This window comes from Falco punctatus, assembly GCF_963210335.1.
Source record: "Falco punctatus genome assembly, chromosome: 6".
Taxonomy (NCBI): Eukaryota; Metazoa; Chordata; class Aves; order Falconiformes; family Falconidae; genus Falco; species Falco punctatus.
The window spans coordinates 19,958,187-19,978,113 of NC_137585.1; the positions used below are offsets into that span (position 1 = coordinate 19,958,187).

The 19,927-nt window shown below is 39.4% G+C and overlaps 1 protein-coding gene across 4 annotated transcripts in view; it reads right to left on the reverse strand.

The window, feature by feature from the left end:
• The window catches only part of PDE3A (phosphodiesterase 3A), a 270,061-nt gene that overhangs the window by 86,672 nt on the left and 163,462 nt on the right, over positions 1 to 19,927 (reverse strand). For all 4 annotated transcript variants that reach the window (XM_080391144.1, XM_080391143.1, XM_080391146.1 and 1 more), the window contains exon 2: positions 16,530 to 16,580. In XM_080391144.1, coding sequence (XP_080247270.1) covers positions 16,530 to 16,580 — 51 coding nt within the window. The remainder of the gene's footprint in view (positions 1 to 16,529; positions 16,581 to 19,927) is intronic.

Here is a 19,927-nt window from a genome sequence, read left to right on the forward strand (position 1 = left end):
GTAACAGCTCAAAAAAGAAAGCTAGTCTCTGTAAGACAGGAGGTGGCAGCTACACACAGAAACCACATGTACAATCATACTTTTTAACAACTCCTATCTGGACAGAAATGAGTCAAAATCTACAGTGTGATTTTGCTCAGTGTCTGTTTCTGTGATGGGAATGGAGCCACATCAAAATCCCAGCAACAATTGCCATTCTGAGACAGCACTGTCTCAAAGGCAACATTGATCCTTTAAGATCCTAATCGTTGACTTCAGCTATTCATCACTTTCACATCCCACAGAGTTGCAAGGAATAGAAAGTACTACTGCAGCTTCTCTTGTCAGCTACCCCCCCCCGTTCCTTTTCTGCATCTTAATGAAGAATTTAATATAAAGTAATTATTTGCAGATTGTTCACTTACCTCTCAACTGTTAATTTAAAAGAAACAAGCACATAAACCCCTCCAGGAGTCCTAAAACACAATCTCTGTATGCACAGTTATTTTTAGATACCTACGAAAATTGGCCTGTGATAATATGACAGACAAAAAGGTTATTGCCATTCCACATTTCTAACATCTGTCACTTAACTTTGAAGGTTCAGGTCCCACTATTCTGGATGTGCAAACTGAAAAGGCCGTATGTGTGGGGTGTACTCTGAAGCTGAGCGTACATATGTGAGAACAGCATAAGAACTTTCAAAACCATACATGACAGAAAATTTCAAATTGTTTGACTATCAGATACCAGAAGAATAATAGTATTAACAAGTGACATTTTCTCATTTTTAAAGCTCTGTTTTAGAGATGTGAGCTCTTGTGCTTCAGAAGTAGTTACTGGAAACAGAAAGAAAGGTTGTCTGGGTTACTACCAAAATACTATCCATGTAGTCTGAAAAGGGATTACATGTTTTAAATCACCACCTTGGTAGCTGGTTTTTAATAAAGTTCCAGCTCTCTTTGGAAAGATATTTTTTTTTTCTGGCTTCCCTTCTCTATCTATGGCTATTTTCCCTCTTCCCAATTTTTGTGTGCGTGTAGGGGGAGGTGTAGAGAAAACAAAAAGGCAAACATCTGCTACTGCCATGTGTCTTCCAGCTACTGGATGGGGCTGGGATATAGAGAGAATGAGTCTTTACAGCTCTACGAGCTCACCTTCTACCTCCACACCTCAACAAGCAGGATAGGAACACTAACACTATCTCTCATCCTCTTTGTGAGCTGCAAAGAATTAGTAGAAAAAGACTCTATTCCCCTTCTTTCTGAACATTTTGCATCCCTTTTACCAGCATCATCCAGACATGAGAAGGACACCAGCTAATGAATTATGATCTGCAAGGACCTCCTTGGCAATTCTGCTTGCCAGCAAATATGCGAATATTAGCAGAGGGAAGTATCTAGTAGCACTAATGTACCTCATCACAGCTTTGAGCTGCTACATTTAGTAAAAAAAAACTTGCTGTAATTTAAGGGAAAAAAACAGTGCCCCACGGATGCCTATCTTCATGACGACATGGGACACAATCACAGAAAGGCTGAGGATAGGAAGAACCTTTGCAGATCACCCAGGTCATCTCCCCTGATCAAAGCAGTGTCAGCTAAAGCAGGTTGCTCAGGACTGTATTCAGTTGGGCTTTGAGTATCTCCAAGGATGAAGGCTCCACAAACTCTGGGCAACATGTTCCAGTGCTTGGTGATCCTCACAGGAAACAAGTTTTTTCCTTATTTTAAAATGGGAATTCCTGTATTTCAGTTTCCACCCATTGCTGCTTGTCCAGTCATTGGACAGGACTGAGAAGAGACTCACTCCATCGCCTTTATTCTCTCCCATCAGGTACTTATACACATTGATAAGATCCCCCTGAGCCTTCTCTTTTCCAGGCTGAACAGCCTCAGCTCGCTCAGCTTCTCCTCATACGACAGATGCTCCAGTCCCTCAGTTGCCTTTGTGGTCCTTTGTTGGACACTTTCTAGTATTTCTGTGTCTCTCTTGTACTGAGGAGCACAGACCCGTATGCAAGCACTCCAGATGTGTGTCACCAATGCTGAGCTGAGGAGCAGGATCACCTCCCTCAACCTGCTGCCAATACTCTGTCCAATGCAGTTCAGGATGCTGTTGCCTTTCTTTACCATAAAGACATGTTGCTGGCTCATGTTCAACTTGGTGTCCACAAGGACCCCCTGAAATCTTTCTCTTCCAAGCTGTTCCCCAGCCATTCAGTCCCTAGCCTGTACCAGTGCCTGCAGTTATTTCTCCCCAGGTGTGGGAGGACTTTGTATTTCCCTCAGCTGAACTTCAAAAGATTCTTGTTGGCCCATTTCTCCAGCCTGTCAAGGTCCCTCTGAAGGGCAGCACAACCATCCAGTGTAGCAGCCACTCCTCCCAGTTCTGTATCATCTGCAACTTTGCTGAGGGTGCACTCATTCCATCATCCAGGTTTATTCATAAAGACACCTTTTTGTGCCACACCCCCCCCCCCCTTTTTTTTTTTTACCTGTTTTGCAGTGCAGTAACTGACACTTCTACCCCTCCCGTAGAGGCTTGTCTACTCACTGTAACAAAGTAGCTTTTTTAGTCCTGCACAAGGCCCAGTAACTTAATAATTATGAACTCTAGACTCAGGTCTGATAATGTCCAGGCTTCCTTTATAGACTGCGAGAATTCATACTGCTCTTGTAACATTCAAGGTTATTCAGGAATTGAAAATTGAGCAATGCAGACACATTACACAATGAATCTTTGATCTGTAAAATCCAACCCAACATGAAATTTTCTTTTTTATGACTAGACTTCATTTATGATTTACTTCAGCTCTGGGTTATTCAGAATCTCAGGAGGTTGCTCCAATAATTCATTTTGAAATTTTGAACACTGATCCATCAGAGACAGGACAAAATTATAGCTCACTACTAAAGTCAAGCAGAAAAAGAACATCTGCTGTTGAGAACAGAGCTGGATCAGCTGTGAGCTTTTCCACTGGAAAACTCATAAAATAAGCTACTAGAGAGTTCAGCATGTGTTCTTGTAAAGAAGGAACAATAGGAAATACTTTCACTTATTTATTCTTTAGAAGTATCCTAGAGAGCAGCAATTAGAGCGTACATATCTTCCCCAGTGTGGACACAAAACACAGAGAAAAAAAAATAATTAAAACAGTATTAATAAAAAACCTTTTAAACCAAAGTTTCCATTATATAGTGAAATCAGTCAGTTCATTTAGTCCTCACTCTTGAAGACATCTTCCAACACTAACATCATTATGGAAACTCTGTAAGGAAGGTTAGAGCAGCCCACATCCTCTGGCAGTGCTACTATTAATGTACCAGTGGAAGCATCCTGGCTGAAGGCTAGGCATAATTAATCATGTTCATTCAGTAATTTGGTTCATCTCTGAAAACAGGAAGGTAAGAATTTATGATTGTGTTCAACAATTTGTTTGGGGAGGCAAGAAATACCTCAAATACACATACGCAATAAGTGAAATGTAATATGTTACTGGAAATGAAAAGAACACCTTGTGGCACAGCTCTCAGCTTTTAGTATTTGTGAGGAGCCAAAATGTAGTCTCTCATCATCACAAAAGTAACGGTGCTATATAATTTTAACATGTTTTGGTTTTGTTTTTTCATTACAAGGAAGCTAGCTGTATCACCCATTAATATGTTGGCCATTGCTTCCTTTCATAAGACCCTGTCTTCAGTTGCTTATACTTTTGCGAAATTAAACATTTGCGCTGATGTTTCCCCTTGCAATGGTTAGCCTGTATTCCGAAAATTATATCCAGCACAGCCATTTCCAGCAGACTAAGGCACACTTATTCATCAGTAACTACTAACCTCTTGAGATGTACTACTCTGGACTCAGAACATTCTCAGTGTAATTTTTGTTTCAGAGATTGGCATATGGATGTCCAAATTTTGGCATTTTGAAGAATTTACAATCTGAAAACATACAGATAGTTTAGCTTGTGCTAAAGTAGAGGACTTAAATTTCATCAGATTAAATTCTCTGAAATTCTCTAAATTTCTCTATGGGTACTTAAAGGTAATCAGCAACTTTAGCTGTCAGATGCCAATAAATTTTAAATCCCCATAAATCCAACAAACAAGTATAACTGATGCCGTAAGCATTTTTCCTAACAGTTTGCAACTGGAGAACTAAAAAAAAAAAAATAACGCACATGAACAAAATCTCTTAACTGATGTCTTTTAATCTGAAGACCATAAGCGTCTGAACTACTTCAAAGGAATTTATAAAGAAGTAATTGAGAAATATAAGCTGTAGCCAGTATATGTTACATTGCATAAAAACAGGGTGCAATACAAGAGCAACAAAAAAATAATGAGAACTGATGGGCCAGAAAGATACATTGTAGAATGAGAGAAACCCAGGCAGATTAAGGGGTGTTTCAGGAGTCTGACCACTCCAGAGTGATAAAGATCCACTTCCTCTGCTCCAAATGACGGCAGTTCACAATCTCATCCTCTCAATTCAATTGCCATAATGAACCTGTATCTGCGCCACAGAACTGGATATGCGCTCTCCAGTCTAAGGCCCCGCTTGGGGAAAAAAAAAAAGCATATCAGCTTCTTCCACTATCTCTGTTTTTCAAAATACTATATCAAATGTCAACATACCTAACTGCTTATGCTCTTAGCTGCTTCAAGGAATCATTTCACCAGGATAAGACTTCAGACTGCTGTTTTCATTTCAATGCTGATTCCTTTTCCAAATTGCACTGAATTGCAGTATGGCTACAATCCTATAAATTACAACCTTCCTGAACAGGAACTTGCTCACTGAATAAAGTAAAATACAATTTAAGTTGAATATCAGCAGCAACTTCTCTTTTATGTCATGCAACCCGACTCCACCACTAGCAGCAAGACTTGCACTATGAACCTGGGAGGATTAACAGTCAAGACAGGTTTTCAAGAAGAAGGGCAGTATTTCTGGATATCTACATTGAGCTCCTGCTTAGCTATGAAGAACATTGACATGACAGAGTGACTGTGTCCTAGGAAGAAGGCTGTCACTATCCAGCTTCCAGTCCACTTCTGTCCCACTGCCAATCATTTTGGGATGGAGAAGTTGACAGAGAAGGTGATTCATCGAGTGGCTGACACCATTTAAAAGGCTTTTCTCCATCCTGTAAGTGACGGATATGGGAGGCTGCAGGAGGTTTGCCTGCACCTTCTGTGTTACAACTGCTGGTACAACATATCCTGTCTTTCATCCTCCCAGCTTTTAGCCTCTTACAGCTTATTGCAATTTCTCCATCACACTTCAAGCTCTTGTGAATCACTATGGATATTTTATTGCAAATTGCCAGCATGGAAGGATGTACAGCCCTGAGGTTCCCCACCCCAGCTCTTGCCTAGCCAAAGCCATGCAAGACAACAAATATATTCCTGGTGCTGATCCTTCTGAACTGATCTCTGTTGTACTTTAGAAACATTGGTTCCATGGCCTAAATGCACATCCTGACAATGCTGACTACGCACAGAAGCTCTCTGGTCATCTCCTGAGCAGTGGTGGTGGTACATTGGTGAGCAAGAGCAGTCTCTCTCAGGTGCCAAGCTCATTACCACCCTATTCCCTTCTCACTTGTTTGTTAGAACAGCAGGATAGAAAGCCTGGGGGACAAACAGAAATGGTCCCACAGTCAGTGGCCTGTGGCTCAACTCCTCAATTCTAGGAGAAGCAAGGCCAAATCTCACGCAGATTATTCCTTTGAGGTAGATTTCTGCATTACATCATTCTTTTGCTGCATTAGAAAGGAAAGAATTATTTTATAGACCATTTCATAATCCCCATCTCAGTCTTCTGCACCTTTCCTGCTGTGCAGAAGCAACTCTCCTTCCTCAGCCCCCGTTCCATATTCCAACCAATCCACAACCCTCTCATGAGGCTTCTTTCTTGAAACATCCCAAACTCCACACATCTGTGCTCTGCCACTACAGCTTTGAAAAACTGCTGAAAGGGTAATGTGAGGTTTTATTAGCAATGATTAACTGTAGAAAGCCACAAAAACATACTTAACAGGAAACTTTTTGAAAAACAAAACAAAAAAAAAAGCTGTTTTTTTCAGGTATAGTAAGAGGGATTGGGTCAGGTACAAATATCACTGTTGCAACATGTCCCAGCACGAACTCCGCTTCAGGCATGTATTCCCCATGGGCCTTTCTAAGGTGAAGGCTGGGGGAGAGATGAGCTATGAGTGAAAAGGCTGTAACGCCTGGATGCGTGGATTTGAATAAGCTGGAGATACAAGTGGAGCTGGGGGCTTCTGCTGAGCTCCTGCGGTCACTTGCACTGCTAGTCCTGCAGCCCATCTGACTGACATGCCACACGTCTTCTAAGCAAATGCAGTGATACAAGCCAGCGCATTACCTCTGCTTTGGCTTGCATTGCATCTCCACAGTTGTGTGTGTTTATTATTCTGCTGCCACTGAAACCTCCTCGAGAGACCATGTGTTGTGGTGCTGCCATGTGTAAGCACAGCACCTGGGAGACAGATTGTGCAAAAGGAGTAACCAGGCAAAACCCACCAGGCACGAGCACTTGAAAGGAAAGGAACTTCTTGGCTCCAGGTGACCCTGGCTCTTTTGCACACTTTCCTAATCCTTAGGCAATCTGAGAGCCAGGGAGGCCTGCACAGTCCCACACCAACTGCTCCAAGACCTCCTCTCCCAATACTGCTGCTTCATCCCCTTCTCTATGGAAGGATTCGTGACCTTGGCACAGAAAGGAGGCACATACCAAGACTCCTTGCTGCACTGAAGGTTTTCAGCAAGGTCCCTGATAATGTCCCACTTGTAAGCCAGGCTCTGCCATGGCTCTCCCCTATACAAACATCCACACTGATGCAGTCATGCCTGCTGTTGAGATGCAAGAACTGCTGTCTTGCAAAGCCTTGTGCTTCCTTAGCATGAAATTCCCAGCAAAGCTGGTTCTGGCTGAAAATAATCAGCAGTACCATACTGCTGTCAGGCTGCTAGATGCAGGGGCAGCTGGACAACAGCAAGGAAAAGTCTGAATTTAATGGATATCTGACAGAAAAATAAAGAACAGGACCTCCAGACTTCTCATAAAGGTATCAGACACGATGTGTCAATCCTCATGGATGGGTAGGGGTTATGAGCGAGGACTATTGAGAGCAGAAAGGCAGGATGCAACTAACAAAACACTCTGTGGATGACTGGGTCATCAATTACAACCCCCCCCCCCCAAAAAAAAAAAAAAAAACACCAAAAAAAAACCACCAAAAAAAAAAACCCACAAAAAAACCAAAACAAGAAAAAGAAAAAAGTGAAAACAGAATTCCCAATCCTGGCAAAGTGAACCTCTTTCATTTCTTTACAGCAGCTTTAATCCATCAGAATTACTTCATACATGGACACATTGAAAATATGGTAGCTGCATGATGTAATGTTATATCAGGCTCTCCCTCAGAAAATCCCTTGATTTATCATTTCACAGAGTTATGACTCAAGTCATATTGGCATCAGTTTATTTGCTGTTTAGCACCCTGCATAGGCTGTAGCCTATGCGAGTTTCTCCTATCTGCTGGATGAGTGGTAAGAAACAGGACATTATACTGCAGGTGCAAACTGCCTTAGGCATAGCTGTGCTGTAAATCACTGGCAGGTAAGAGAGGCATCATTTCATGGGATTTACACAAATTCACCAAAATCTAAACCAGTGACTTTATGGTACTGAAATCATTATCATTGTTTACACTGCTATAAGCATGCATTTCTAGCTAAAGAAATATTACTGATGCATTTGTTTATCTGCACAGTACATTTCTTTTAATAATCTATAATTATATAAATCTGTATATCAATTATTGGGTTACTTGGCTTTCATATTGCCATATAAATCTAGTTCCTGTTTTTAAATTCACAGTCATCAATGAAACAATTAAGTTTCCACATGGGCTAATGTGTGAAAATTCTTCCTGTCCCAGGACTGGTAACAAATAGAACTTAGGCTCAAAGACTACAGCTCATGAAATCTACAGGGAATTTCAAGCAGAGGGAAATACTCAACATCCTTACAGCAAATATTTAACTTCTCATCACTTCTGGCACATTTGGTTACCACAGCATTTTAAATGCACATCCATTCAGTGAAATCATTCTCAGTTGCAGCTATCAGGGATAAAAAATTAGGATCAGTCCAAGAAACAAATCCTCACGTACATACAACACGCAAAACAAATAGACTATTACTCCTCAAACCTGTCCTGAAACTTCAAGACAGACTTTCAGGCAATCCAATCTGCTGAACAGACAAGGAAGACAGACATTCATAAATTATTTCCTTAGATCTATAAAGGTAGTTCCTTCTGAAATTATTGAGACATATAAAGTTTTCAAGTTTCAAGGACTAAGAGATACTACAGTTTGTTGAATAGAGGCTAATATATAATTCATCACCATTTTGCTTAACTTTGCTCATGCAAAACACCCACAGGATAAAACACCCACATATAAAAATGTATGGCTAGATAAGAAGTTTCTCACCAACTGAAACCAAAAAAATCTAATTCAGGGTTAAGAGTCAAACCCACTTTCCTCACTGTCACACACACAAAAAGTAAAAAACCAACCAAAAAATTCCTTTGTCACACGAGATCCTGGAAACCATGGAGACTTCTGTGATGTAGGTGTACGAGTGTAAATGATGCTCAAAAGGTTAAAAAATTCTATAATACCTCTTCCCCCCCCCAAAAAAAAAAAAAAAAAACCAACCAAAAAAACAACCAAACAAAAAAACCCCACCCTAAACTACCCAACTATATTGTCTATAACCATCGTAACTACTCTTGGTTTTTCTCTACCCCTACTTCCCAGCCTGCTCACCCTTGACTAAACAGTTCAGGGGCTCTTTCTATTTGATGTAAATTATGTAAGATGAGGAATAAAAATCACTTGATGACTTTTAAAAGATAGAAAGTACATTCAATAGAGTATCAGACTTCACTGTGGACTTACCGCTCCCACATCCTTAAAAGTCAGATCTGCCATATTATTTTAAACTTAAAATAAGATCAAGCAAAAAATCCCACTTTCAGAATTTCATTTTATTTCTTTCCTTTAGTCTTTAAAAAAAAAATAATGGTAATACAGTAAACCAGTTGGGAGAGGTTTTGTCATTTGTTAACATAAACACCTTTCATCTCCTCTGAATAGAGAAATAATCGGCAATGTTACTACTTACCTATCAAAATATAATATAATTTCCTCAAGGCTAGCCTGGAACATAGTATGCTAGTGCATTCCTTTAAGGACTAATTAATGAATTTGCACCAAAAGGCAGAGCTATTTTTTTTATACAGTACCTATGTGAACATGTGAACAGTATCAGCCTAAGACACTCAAGAATTTGCCTCTTTGTGTTGCCATCTTGCACAGTAACTGCATTTTCCAATGAGGCACTGTTGAGCAAGGGAAAGAACAAAAAGAGCAGCCCCACTCCACCTGTGCCACCCAGCATAAGGAGCAGTATGAACAGCCAGAGAAATATCTATGTGTTTGAAGCTGAACATCATCCTCCCTCCCTCAGTTTACCCTCCACCAACCATTAGAGTCACACTACGCTCATTTCAGTTCCATCTACGTGCATCACCTACTGAGTCTCACTTCTCCCAAAGTGGTAGATGCATCAAGGAAATTTCCTTTTCTCTTTTAAAACCCTCCAGAGGCATTGAGGGGCTGATGATGGAAATGATACACAGCTCAGTGCAGTCAAGCACACCTCACACCTAGGTAAAGAATACTTATTTTTCCCAGATATGTCACACTGTAACACAGTATGATGCAATGCAACATCAGGGTTAGAGTGATTTAAAGGAAACACTGGAACAGTGAGGCAGACATACAGCTTTCCTTTGAAATGACGTTAGTGTCTCTACATCTTTTTAACAGAAACAAGATAACAAATGACTCACTTCCGAACAGTGCATTTATTTACCCCTCTTCTACCAGGAGATTTAAGAATGCCAAATTGAACTGGATCAATTCAATTCAATTTCAACACAATGACATTGTATTCATCAATAGTGCCTTATTATTTCTGTGGTGCATTTTTTTATTATGAATTACATATTTGAGCCAGTTTAAGTGCTAGCAAACCAAAGTAGAAGAATTACCTGTTCAGGAAAAATTGATATTTCTGAAAGAGGGCTTTTTAAATTTGGTATTCAAAAGTATAGCAAATTGATATGGTGGGAGATTTAAATTAGAAAAAGTAAAACGAGAAGGCATTATGTTAAAAAAAATACAACATTTATTTAAAAGGAATATTCTTATTTAAAGAATTTAAAGACTAAAGAAAACTTAGGCCTGATGTGACAGCACAGTATTTTCTTACTAACCTGAGACAGATCTCTAGATGTTCACAGTGTTGGCTTTAAAATCTACAACTCTATAAAATACAGCATGTAGTCTGCCCTTCCCATCCCCCTCTCAATGGAAAGGGTACAGGAGGAACCTTCTCAAAAAACACGAAGTAATTCTGTAGTCCATCCTTTGTTCTGTTGAAGAATATTCTCCCAAATTGCCTCTTTCCCACTGATAAAGGCATCCCTTCACAGTCAACCACTTTATAAACAAAAAACTAAGTTGGAACATGTAATAAGCTACTACCTCACTTTCCTTTCAATATTATTTCTAGAATTACTTCTTTTAGTGTTTTTACAACCCAAGTAAGACATTGAAAAAATTTCACAGAATCCTGGAGTGCCTGGAGCAAGAAGTAGGAAATGTAATAATTGTACATTCATCACATCTTACTCCTATTTACAGTGATGGTGCTTGCTCCAAACAACATCCCACAATTTTTACATTACATCTGCTTTTCCCAGCAGATATTTACATCTTTTCTTTTTACATCTGCTTTACTCTCATCCTTGTTAACATGCTTTACATGATGCATCAAGATGATGCTGAAAATGCTGAGGTTCTGCCAATGCATTATATCTACTTGTAATCAGTGATTTCACACACATATACATACATGCAAGATACGAAATGCAACAAAGACATGCACCGAGAAACCCATTAGCAGTAGACTACACTTTTCCTCAGCCACTCAGTTTAAAACCTTTAGAAAATCTTTAGAAAACCTTTAGAAAAGTCTCATTTTTTAGACAGTTCATTAAATAACTCTGAATTAGTGGGCTGCCATGGCACTTCCACATTCACAAGCACATGCTCTTGCAAAATCAGCGTTATCAACATTTTGCACTATTCATCATGGAAATGACAAGTAATGACCAGCTGGTTCTCGCTGTATGCAGAGGACCCCGATCACCACCGTTAAATCACCATAAAGCTCTTTACAGTGGCATTACGAGGAAAGACAGAGACACAACAGATTCACCAGAGCACAGTACCTGGTCAGTAGTGGGAATCGACTCCCATCTACGCTTCAGCAAGTACAGAGATTTCCGGCTCATGATTTTGAATCTGCTCTAGAGGTTTTGCCACACTTGAGAAAAAGGCTTCTCCCAAACCAGTGTGAAGAACCTTATTTCTGACTCCTGTGCTTCATTGCTGTAGGCGGCAGAGCTCCCCGATGCACACAAGTTTTTGTGAGCTGCAAGGTTGAGACGGGTTACGCCTAAGCTTCTCCTGTTTCTCTAAAGCATCAGTCTCCTTGTAGTGCCACAACAAAGGGAATTGGGTGCGATAGTGAAAAGCCTAGCTTACACTGACGAATTACCTTGCAAAAGCCTGAAGTAGGTAGACAACACCAGACGCACTCAATCTGAAAATAGCTGTTGCTTAGGAACTGGAGGGGTAAAATGCAGCACCTCAGATATATAATTGAGAGCTTTTATATTTAAAGAGAATTAAAAACGCTGGACCTCTGTGTTTCTCTCCCAATTATCATCCTTTTATAACGTTAGAGGAACGATCACTCAATTCCACTGACTCCTGGGGCTACGCCTACATCTTCAGCAAGCCAAACAAGCTTGATGACACAGCAATAAATAACTCCCACACATTCAAGGTCCCTTGTAAAAACGTGTGCACAAAGCGTGCCATGGGTCCCACCTGAAATATTTTAGAAGCATCATATTAAGTTTTGGTAGAATAACTAAAATACAGTTTGCATATTTTTTTCTGCAGAGGGATAATACGCCAAGGATGAATTCTGCTAGTCACATTTTCTTGTAGCATGTACTGATACTAGAGATGGGTATGAGTATTTTCCCCTCACATGAGTAAGATGATGTGGGTTTACAGACTGCATGTGCATACTGGAAGGAAACATTTCTTTAGGTGGGTTAAACATTCCTAAACACTAGGACTTTCTTCAACTTGGAACTCAATTTCAAAGTTTCATGCCTAAATCCTAACTGTATTAATTAAAAAAATTAAACATGGAACATAATGAAATTCACTTTGCACTTTCTGCTTGATTTCAAATCCAGAGAGTAAGTTCTCTGCATGAAGCATTTACAGCAGGAAGTGTTAACTTCAGAGATCAAAAAAAGAAGGGGGGAAAAAAACCCAGGAACTCACTGCTCTTTGTAAGGCAACCTATAATTCACTCTAATTACAGCAGCCTTAATAGTATAATTATTCTAAAAGAAAAGGAATCCTACAACATACACACATACATATACATATATGTGTGTGTAATCTATAAAAAAGCGAGTGCAGTGTGGAAGTCAGAAGCAAGTTAAATATTCTAAGGACAGCTTTTTACTTGTCCCATTTACATTCTATTGAATTGCAGATGCTTATCAGGAGACAAACTCCTGCAAACAGGAATTCCCATAAGCCTCTGTGTATTTCATCTGATATCCATTGCTACCTGTAACTACATCACTTTGCATTTAACACCCACATCAGAAAAGGAACGTATTTTTCAAGTGGGTCATTAAAAAGTATGACATGCACTGTAGCAGTTTCCTCTCATCTTTCAACACATACCATAGAAAACCTACTAGTTCTTAAAATCTTAACAGGATTAGAATTTTGTTTAATAAGTCTTGGTAGAATAATTTTATGAGTTTATATGTGGATTTTAGTTTTACATTACGGTAAACCTGTGGTTCCACTTCCTTTTCTTACAAGTGACATTGCTAACACTCACACATGCAGGGGGCTTCCTAAGATACTTTCTTCCCACTTTCATTGCTTTACTCGGTAAGAATTAAAAGATCATGGAAGACTAATAAGTTGGCTTCCAATAACATAAGCCTAAACCCTTTCCTTCCCTCTCACTACTTGCCTACCACCTGGCTACCACTGAGACCTGTCCTCCCAAATCCCATTTTTCTGCTGGAGGAAAGCCCCAGAGATCTACGGAAACACTGTAAGCAACTCTGTGGCAGATTCTGCAGGCACTTGCCAGTCCATCTTTAAACACCTGATGTCTTAGATTTGACTACTCATCTTAATTTTTAAGCAAGATCTTCTTTAACAAAGGGCACATTCATTAAGGACACACACTGGCAACGATGCAACCAAATCACAAAAGGATAAAACAGATCTCTTATATTACATGCAAAAAATCTGCACATCCTAAATTTCTCCTAACCTTTGAGGGAACCAGTTAAATTAGGTAACACTACTCTTATGACAATTTTCAGAGTCATGTAAAAGAGTCTAAGGCTACAGTGGAATAACTGAGGCTTATTTTCTTCCCCCTAATGAAACTTTTCTTCCTTGCTTCTTGTGACTGGGCACTAGGACACCACATGGTAATTAGAGAGCTTGGGTCATTTTCTTTTTCCACCTTAATCAAGATCCTTTAACATTTCTGTGGTACATATTGCTACTTTTACAAGGTTCTTCCAAGATTTATTACAATTAGCTTCCTAGAAGCTTTGCAGAACACCTATACAGCACAAATGAAATAAAAATGGGCTTACAGGATGAAATTGGTTAAAACTATACACTTGTTTTTAGATGGATTTAGAAGGAAACACCTCACTGCTCTGTAAGGAAAATGCTACATATCCAGATTCTATCCTGTTTCAAGGAAAACGTGCTTGGGGGTGAAGTATTTTTGCTTATTTTTCTAAAAAAATAATATTAAAAGACATTCTGCCTAAGAAAAAAAAAATCAGCAGGAGGCTTCTACATTAAAACCTGATACAGAGTTTTCTAGAATAATGGTTTTAATAATTCAACAATATCTTTCAGGTAAGGTTCAAATGACTGCACAGGCTGACCTGCAGAGAGTGCCACTGAACTCCTCCTCATCCCCTTTTTTAAAAGTAATCAACAAAATGGTGGTGAAGTATCTAAAACATCACACAAGGAAGGAACAAAACCATTCTCAGAAAGACAGAGAAGATTTTAAAATTTATATAGAGTTATCGTCTCACAACTGCCTCCTCCTCAGCCTCTACTGAAATCCAGGGAACTTCATCTGCACGTTTAGTAACCAGTTATCTCATTTTTCCCAAGTACAAACATCCCTACCAGTACCCAACAAATGGTGTTACTTGCACTCCATGTAGATGGGCATTTGCAGCAACAGACTTAACGCCCACAAGACCTCTCCCTTTGAAATTAGGCCATGCTATGCCAGCCCTCCTTATTCTCAGCAGGGGCAAAAAAGAGAAACCAGACAATTTATTAATTTCTCTGGAACCTTCCTTGGAAGAAACTGTAGCCTCATGAGGACAAATACTTAAAAAATTCTTTGGCAACTACTTCATACTGTGAGTTCACTTATTCAGAAAACTCAAAATGGATCTATTAAACAGCCCAAGTTCAATTTCCTATAGAAAATATGGTTATGATAGTCAAATTGATCTGTCTTATCTTTAATTTAAAATCTATTTGGACCAGAATGATACCACTTACCTTCCACGTAAATCCCTTCTCTAAGGTATTTTATTGGCTAGCTGTAAACCTTCAATAATTTCTAGCCGACAATAAAAATACCCTTCAGGCATGGAGGCACATAGCAAACAGGATGTATTAGGCAGGAGGACTTCGACAGGACTTAGGCTTCCATCTCTGATGCAACACTAGCACAGACTTCATATGCACTCCAGTCAGCAGTCTTGAAACATGTTGCTGAATAGGCAAACCATTAAGACTGCAGGGCATGGTTCAGAGCATATAAAAAACTACCCATATTTTCATTTACATACAAAAATTACATGAACGTTTGTAATAATGCTAGAAATGTTTAAGAAGTCTGTCACCTTAAGAGTCCTTCAAGTGACTGCCTTCCTCTCAACAGTATTTTAGAGGAGTCCAATTTACCTTTCAGTGATTGGATCAGGAGAACACAACATGATCAACTAGCACATCAGATGAGGCAAGAGAGATTATACACTGTACAGGTCTTACTTTACTGGATAGAATTTCCCTGATTTCTGAAATTCCTGTTTCCACTGAAAACAAGCTTGCTTTCTGGTGTTTTTTTTTTTTTTAATTTTTTTTTTGAAATGACAGACTGGCACTAAAAAAATCAGATCTGCAATCCATCTTAAACTGTTTAATGAAATACTGAATTTCCTGCAAACTTCAAGATGGTTTTGAAATGAGATGTAGAAGCTTAGAAGAACAGAAAAAAAGGTAAAATCCTGCAACAGTAAGGGCAAAAAAAGCAAAATTTAGTGAATCAATTTTACATTCAAAATAGTAAATCTTGTCTATTAAAATAAGTAACAACTTCCTGATTAACATATGATATTTTCTCATTAAAAAGGCAGGCACTCAAGTGATTTTTCCAAGGGGCATTATGAAGGTTAGGCTAGGAACTGTCCTACTGAGATTAAGGTTGCAGGTATAGAGCTCCACAGCAGCAGAGCCTGTTTATTATAGATTTAGAAATAGATGTTTATATTAATATAAAAATCCTTTGCCTGAAGGAAAAGCAATTCCAAAATACTGGAGCCCTAATAATGTATTTATGTAATTTCAAGACCAGATTGGAAAGACTGCTTTACCCAACAAGGAAAATTCTTGAATATTGGTAACAATGTCTCCTTTGCAGCAACCATAACTCTGTAGACAACTTAAAAATGTTTCAGCATGATGCCATTAACACTACTAGCACAGCTTCCTTTCAATGATGCGTCAAGAGCAAACCAGCAGCTACACATGGCTTTTCTGCACTTCCCCACACAGTTCTAACACCACTAATCCTTTTATTATTGAAGAAGGTGAGACGGCCATCCAAGTTTTACAAGTTTGTCAGGTTTAAAAAAAACAAACCCAACCACCACCACAAAACATACATTATTTGAAACTGCATTCCCTTGCCATCCTGATGGAGACAGCTGAGTAAGAAATGCTTTCCCAGTATATCTATCACAACTTTCTGCTACTGGAAGAAACTTTCTGTGCATGACTCAGCTCTGTCTGGATCAACTGTTTGGATTACAGCTCAAAAATTATATTAATGAAAGCTGTCATGGTTTTATGCTTTTTTCCATTGATTTAATTCTGCAAATATTAACAAAATGAACAATTTTGCCAATCTCAGATAGAAAATTTGCTTGAATACCTCAAACTTACAAAAAGCCAAAACCAAACACAAAATACTGAGCAACTGACCTGTGAGCCTCTGGGTCCTCGTTTGTGATCCCATTCAGAGTGCCCCATGAGCTGAAAAACACAGAAAAGCACAGGTAAATGAGAAATTGCACTCATTAGCTTTAATTGAATCATTCACGCTTTTATATCTATTACATGTTTTCTTTGAAGAAACCAGTTTGCTTTTACAAAGTATTTCACACAGCTTTTAGCTTCATAATGAGGGTGAGAAGACTTGGGAGTTATTACTGTAACTTTGTACCTTTACATTCAGAGCCAAAACATATCTAGCATCACAACACTGCTCATGCCAACAAAATTCCCACTTCCATAGATTCAGCTTTATCCAAACGTTTAATACTGATCTGGTAACAGGAAAGCTGATATATCAACAAGGAGATTACCAAAATCAGAGGACATTTGATTAAATAGCAGATTTTATACCAGTCATGAAAGTTAGCGGTGGCTTTAGTTCTGTCTCACCATGGTATTATTCTCAACGTAAAAAAAAGCAGAGGTACACCCTCTAAAGGAAAACAGGTTGGGGTCATTATATTGCAGAAGAAAGCAAAGAGAGAGCTTAGAGATGGTGAGTTCTTGTGGAAATTAAGAATTGTGATGGTAAATAGCTCCTCAAGTTAAAGAGAAGGCAAGCATTAATTACAGCCCAAATTCAGCTCTCAAATCCCCTACAGGAGACTGTGTTGTGAAAGAAGTGGTCAGACATTGGATGGTAGAGATGGACTCCAGAAAAAATGGTCTTCTCCCATCTTTTTTCTAATACATAACTGTATGCCACACAGGCACTCACTCTTTCTTTAAGTAACATACAATTTGCATACAGCAGCTCTTTCCACAGATGTCATGGTGGGGGACAAGAAAAAGAGGAGAGTGAATACCCAGTAGGCTTTACTACAGCTTTATGTATCCAAAGATTATGGGCAAATGGGAACTGCTGACACTATCCCCACAGCTGCCTAAAAAAACCTGGAAAGCACCAGGGAGTGCCCAGGAACAGCTCCTGCTGCTGCTAACCCTGCCTCTCGGTGCTTGGTCAGCATGTATTCCACCCTGGGAGCTGGCTTTTTTTTTTTTTTTTTTTTTTTTTTTTTTTTTTTTTAACAGCTACTCAGGGATGTATTCTGGGCAATGCTTTTTCTTACTCATAGGAACATAGCTTAATGCAAATATAAAAATATGTAAATGAGATAGGAGGGTTAACATGACATGTAATGACTTAACAGTCATGAATATTTTGCTCTATTTTCCCAACATTCTTTTCCAAAGAAAATGTCTTCTCCCAGGTCAGAGGCAGGCAATGGGATTTACAACCTATACTTATTGCAGAACATGCTTTCGAAACACTCATCCCAGGGCAAAAGATTAAAACTACTTGGAAAAGCAAGAACAGCCACATACATCTTATATGAAATATTTATCTTCTCCATCAACTGCTCCTACTTACCCTTTCGTTCTTCAAGGGCCACTTCATTTTTTTAAGTTATTACTTACAATTACTTACACCCATAACTGGAGACAAGCTGCATGTGCAGGTAGGCATCAAGGATCAGAAATGTCACAGCATTTTTTAACCTGATACAGCCTCATGACTGATTCCCTCGTTTTACTGCAATTACTTCCTTTTTCCATATACTGTCAGCGGAATCACTGGCTGTGCCCAGTTTCCCTGTTTGTTTCTCCATACTGTTATGTTTGCTTATTACTGTATGAAACCAAGCTTTGATGTTTATGAAAGCTGGCCTCTCAGTAAATAACTGGCATGAAAAAGCTACCAAAGGATGCATCTACCAAAGGTTATGTGCTTCACAGAACCTCTGCCAAAACCCTCATACCTGTGCTTCCTCCCTGACTCCTGCCACTCTGGACCAAGAAAATCTCTTCAGTTTTAAATCCTCAGCCCCTATGCCTTGTGGGGAAGTGGTGCCCACTTTCTTAATTTACTTGGCTAAAAAAAAAATTAATTTAGCATGAGTCTGACCACCTGTGATTCCCAGCATGATAAGGGATATCTTTACCTACAGCTTCCTACCAGAGAAATTAGCACCAAAAATATGCCTGTTATTTCACAGTTAAGAAAAGATTAATATTACAGCCTGGCTATGGTTACTGTGGTTCTCCAGACTCTATAGACTTTTCGCAGCATGTACCACACCATCAAAACCAAGTGTAGAATGAGATCACACTGCCAGGTTTTTCATGGATTTACCCTCACCAAATCCATAGTTTACTGAAAAGCTAAGAGTTGCTTTACTATTGCCACCAAAAAGAAGCAACACAGTAAAGAGTCAAGCTTGGAGTTATCTCTCCCATTAGAGGAGATACACCAAATATAGGGATGCTTACAGTCCAGCCAGTCCCAGGAAACCAGACTGACATGTGCCAGGGGTGGTTACGTGTGATCACCACCAATCCTCAAGCCCAGATCAAGTCCTCTTAAACATTCATTCTTCTTCAGGCATGGTTTGCCCACCCTGTTCTCTGTTCACCAGTTACTGCCTTGTGCTTCACATGTCCACACAATTTTTCAGCCCCTGCAGTGTTCTCCCATTCTTCCCCAGACCCACATCCAGACCCTGATCTGCTCCTCTTTGTCCACAGCTTGCAGGTGTCTTTTAGTCCATCTCTAGCTCTGCTCCTCTACCAGGTGTGGGCAACCCTGGGGTTGCAGCAGCAGATAACATTACAGTGAAAAATGAGTCTGGATGCTTTAACAACTTGTCCTTGCTCCATTCCTCAGCATCTAACTATCAAAATCACATATTGAAGAGAGGCCAAAATCACCAATGAAGCAACCAGTCATAAATGCATTGCAAGCAACGGAGCGGCCCCTTTCTTATTCCAGCACCATTTTATTACCAAACTGCTAACTCCTCATAGCAAATTACACATCCTGCATTTAATTTCTCTTCAAACATCTTTGTGGAATTAGCCATGTTTGTATTTTTTCTGATAGATCCATTGCCTCTAGTGTAAAAGAACTGCAACATCATTGTTCTCTCTTTGTATGCCACATACTATGCTAGGATGCTCTACTGAGTGAACCCTAGGGTTATCACCTGGTAAAATGGTAAGCACAAGGAAGCAAAAGAAGAGTTCCAGGATGGTAAGAGACCTTGCCAATTCTAGGCAGTTTTCAGGCATGGTAGTAAAATTTGTGACCATATGAAGCCAACCTTTTTCTCCCATTTTTAAAACCAACCAAATCTTACTTGGCTTTGAAATGTGTTTCTTCCTCACAATCTAGAAAACAGTTTTCATCTCATGCTAGAATGCTCTTGGCATATCTGCAATGGTCCCTAGTAACAAAAGAGTGAAAATTAAATTTAAGGTATGTCACACTTGCAAACAGGCCTCAAACTTTAAGACAAAACACAGAAAAAAAAACCCGAGTAGAGCAG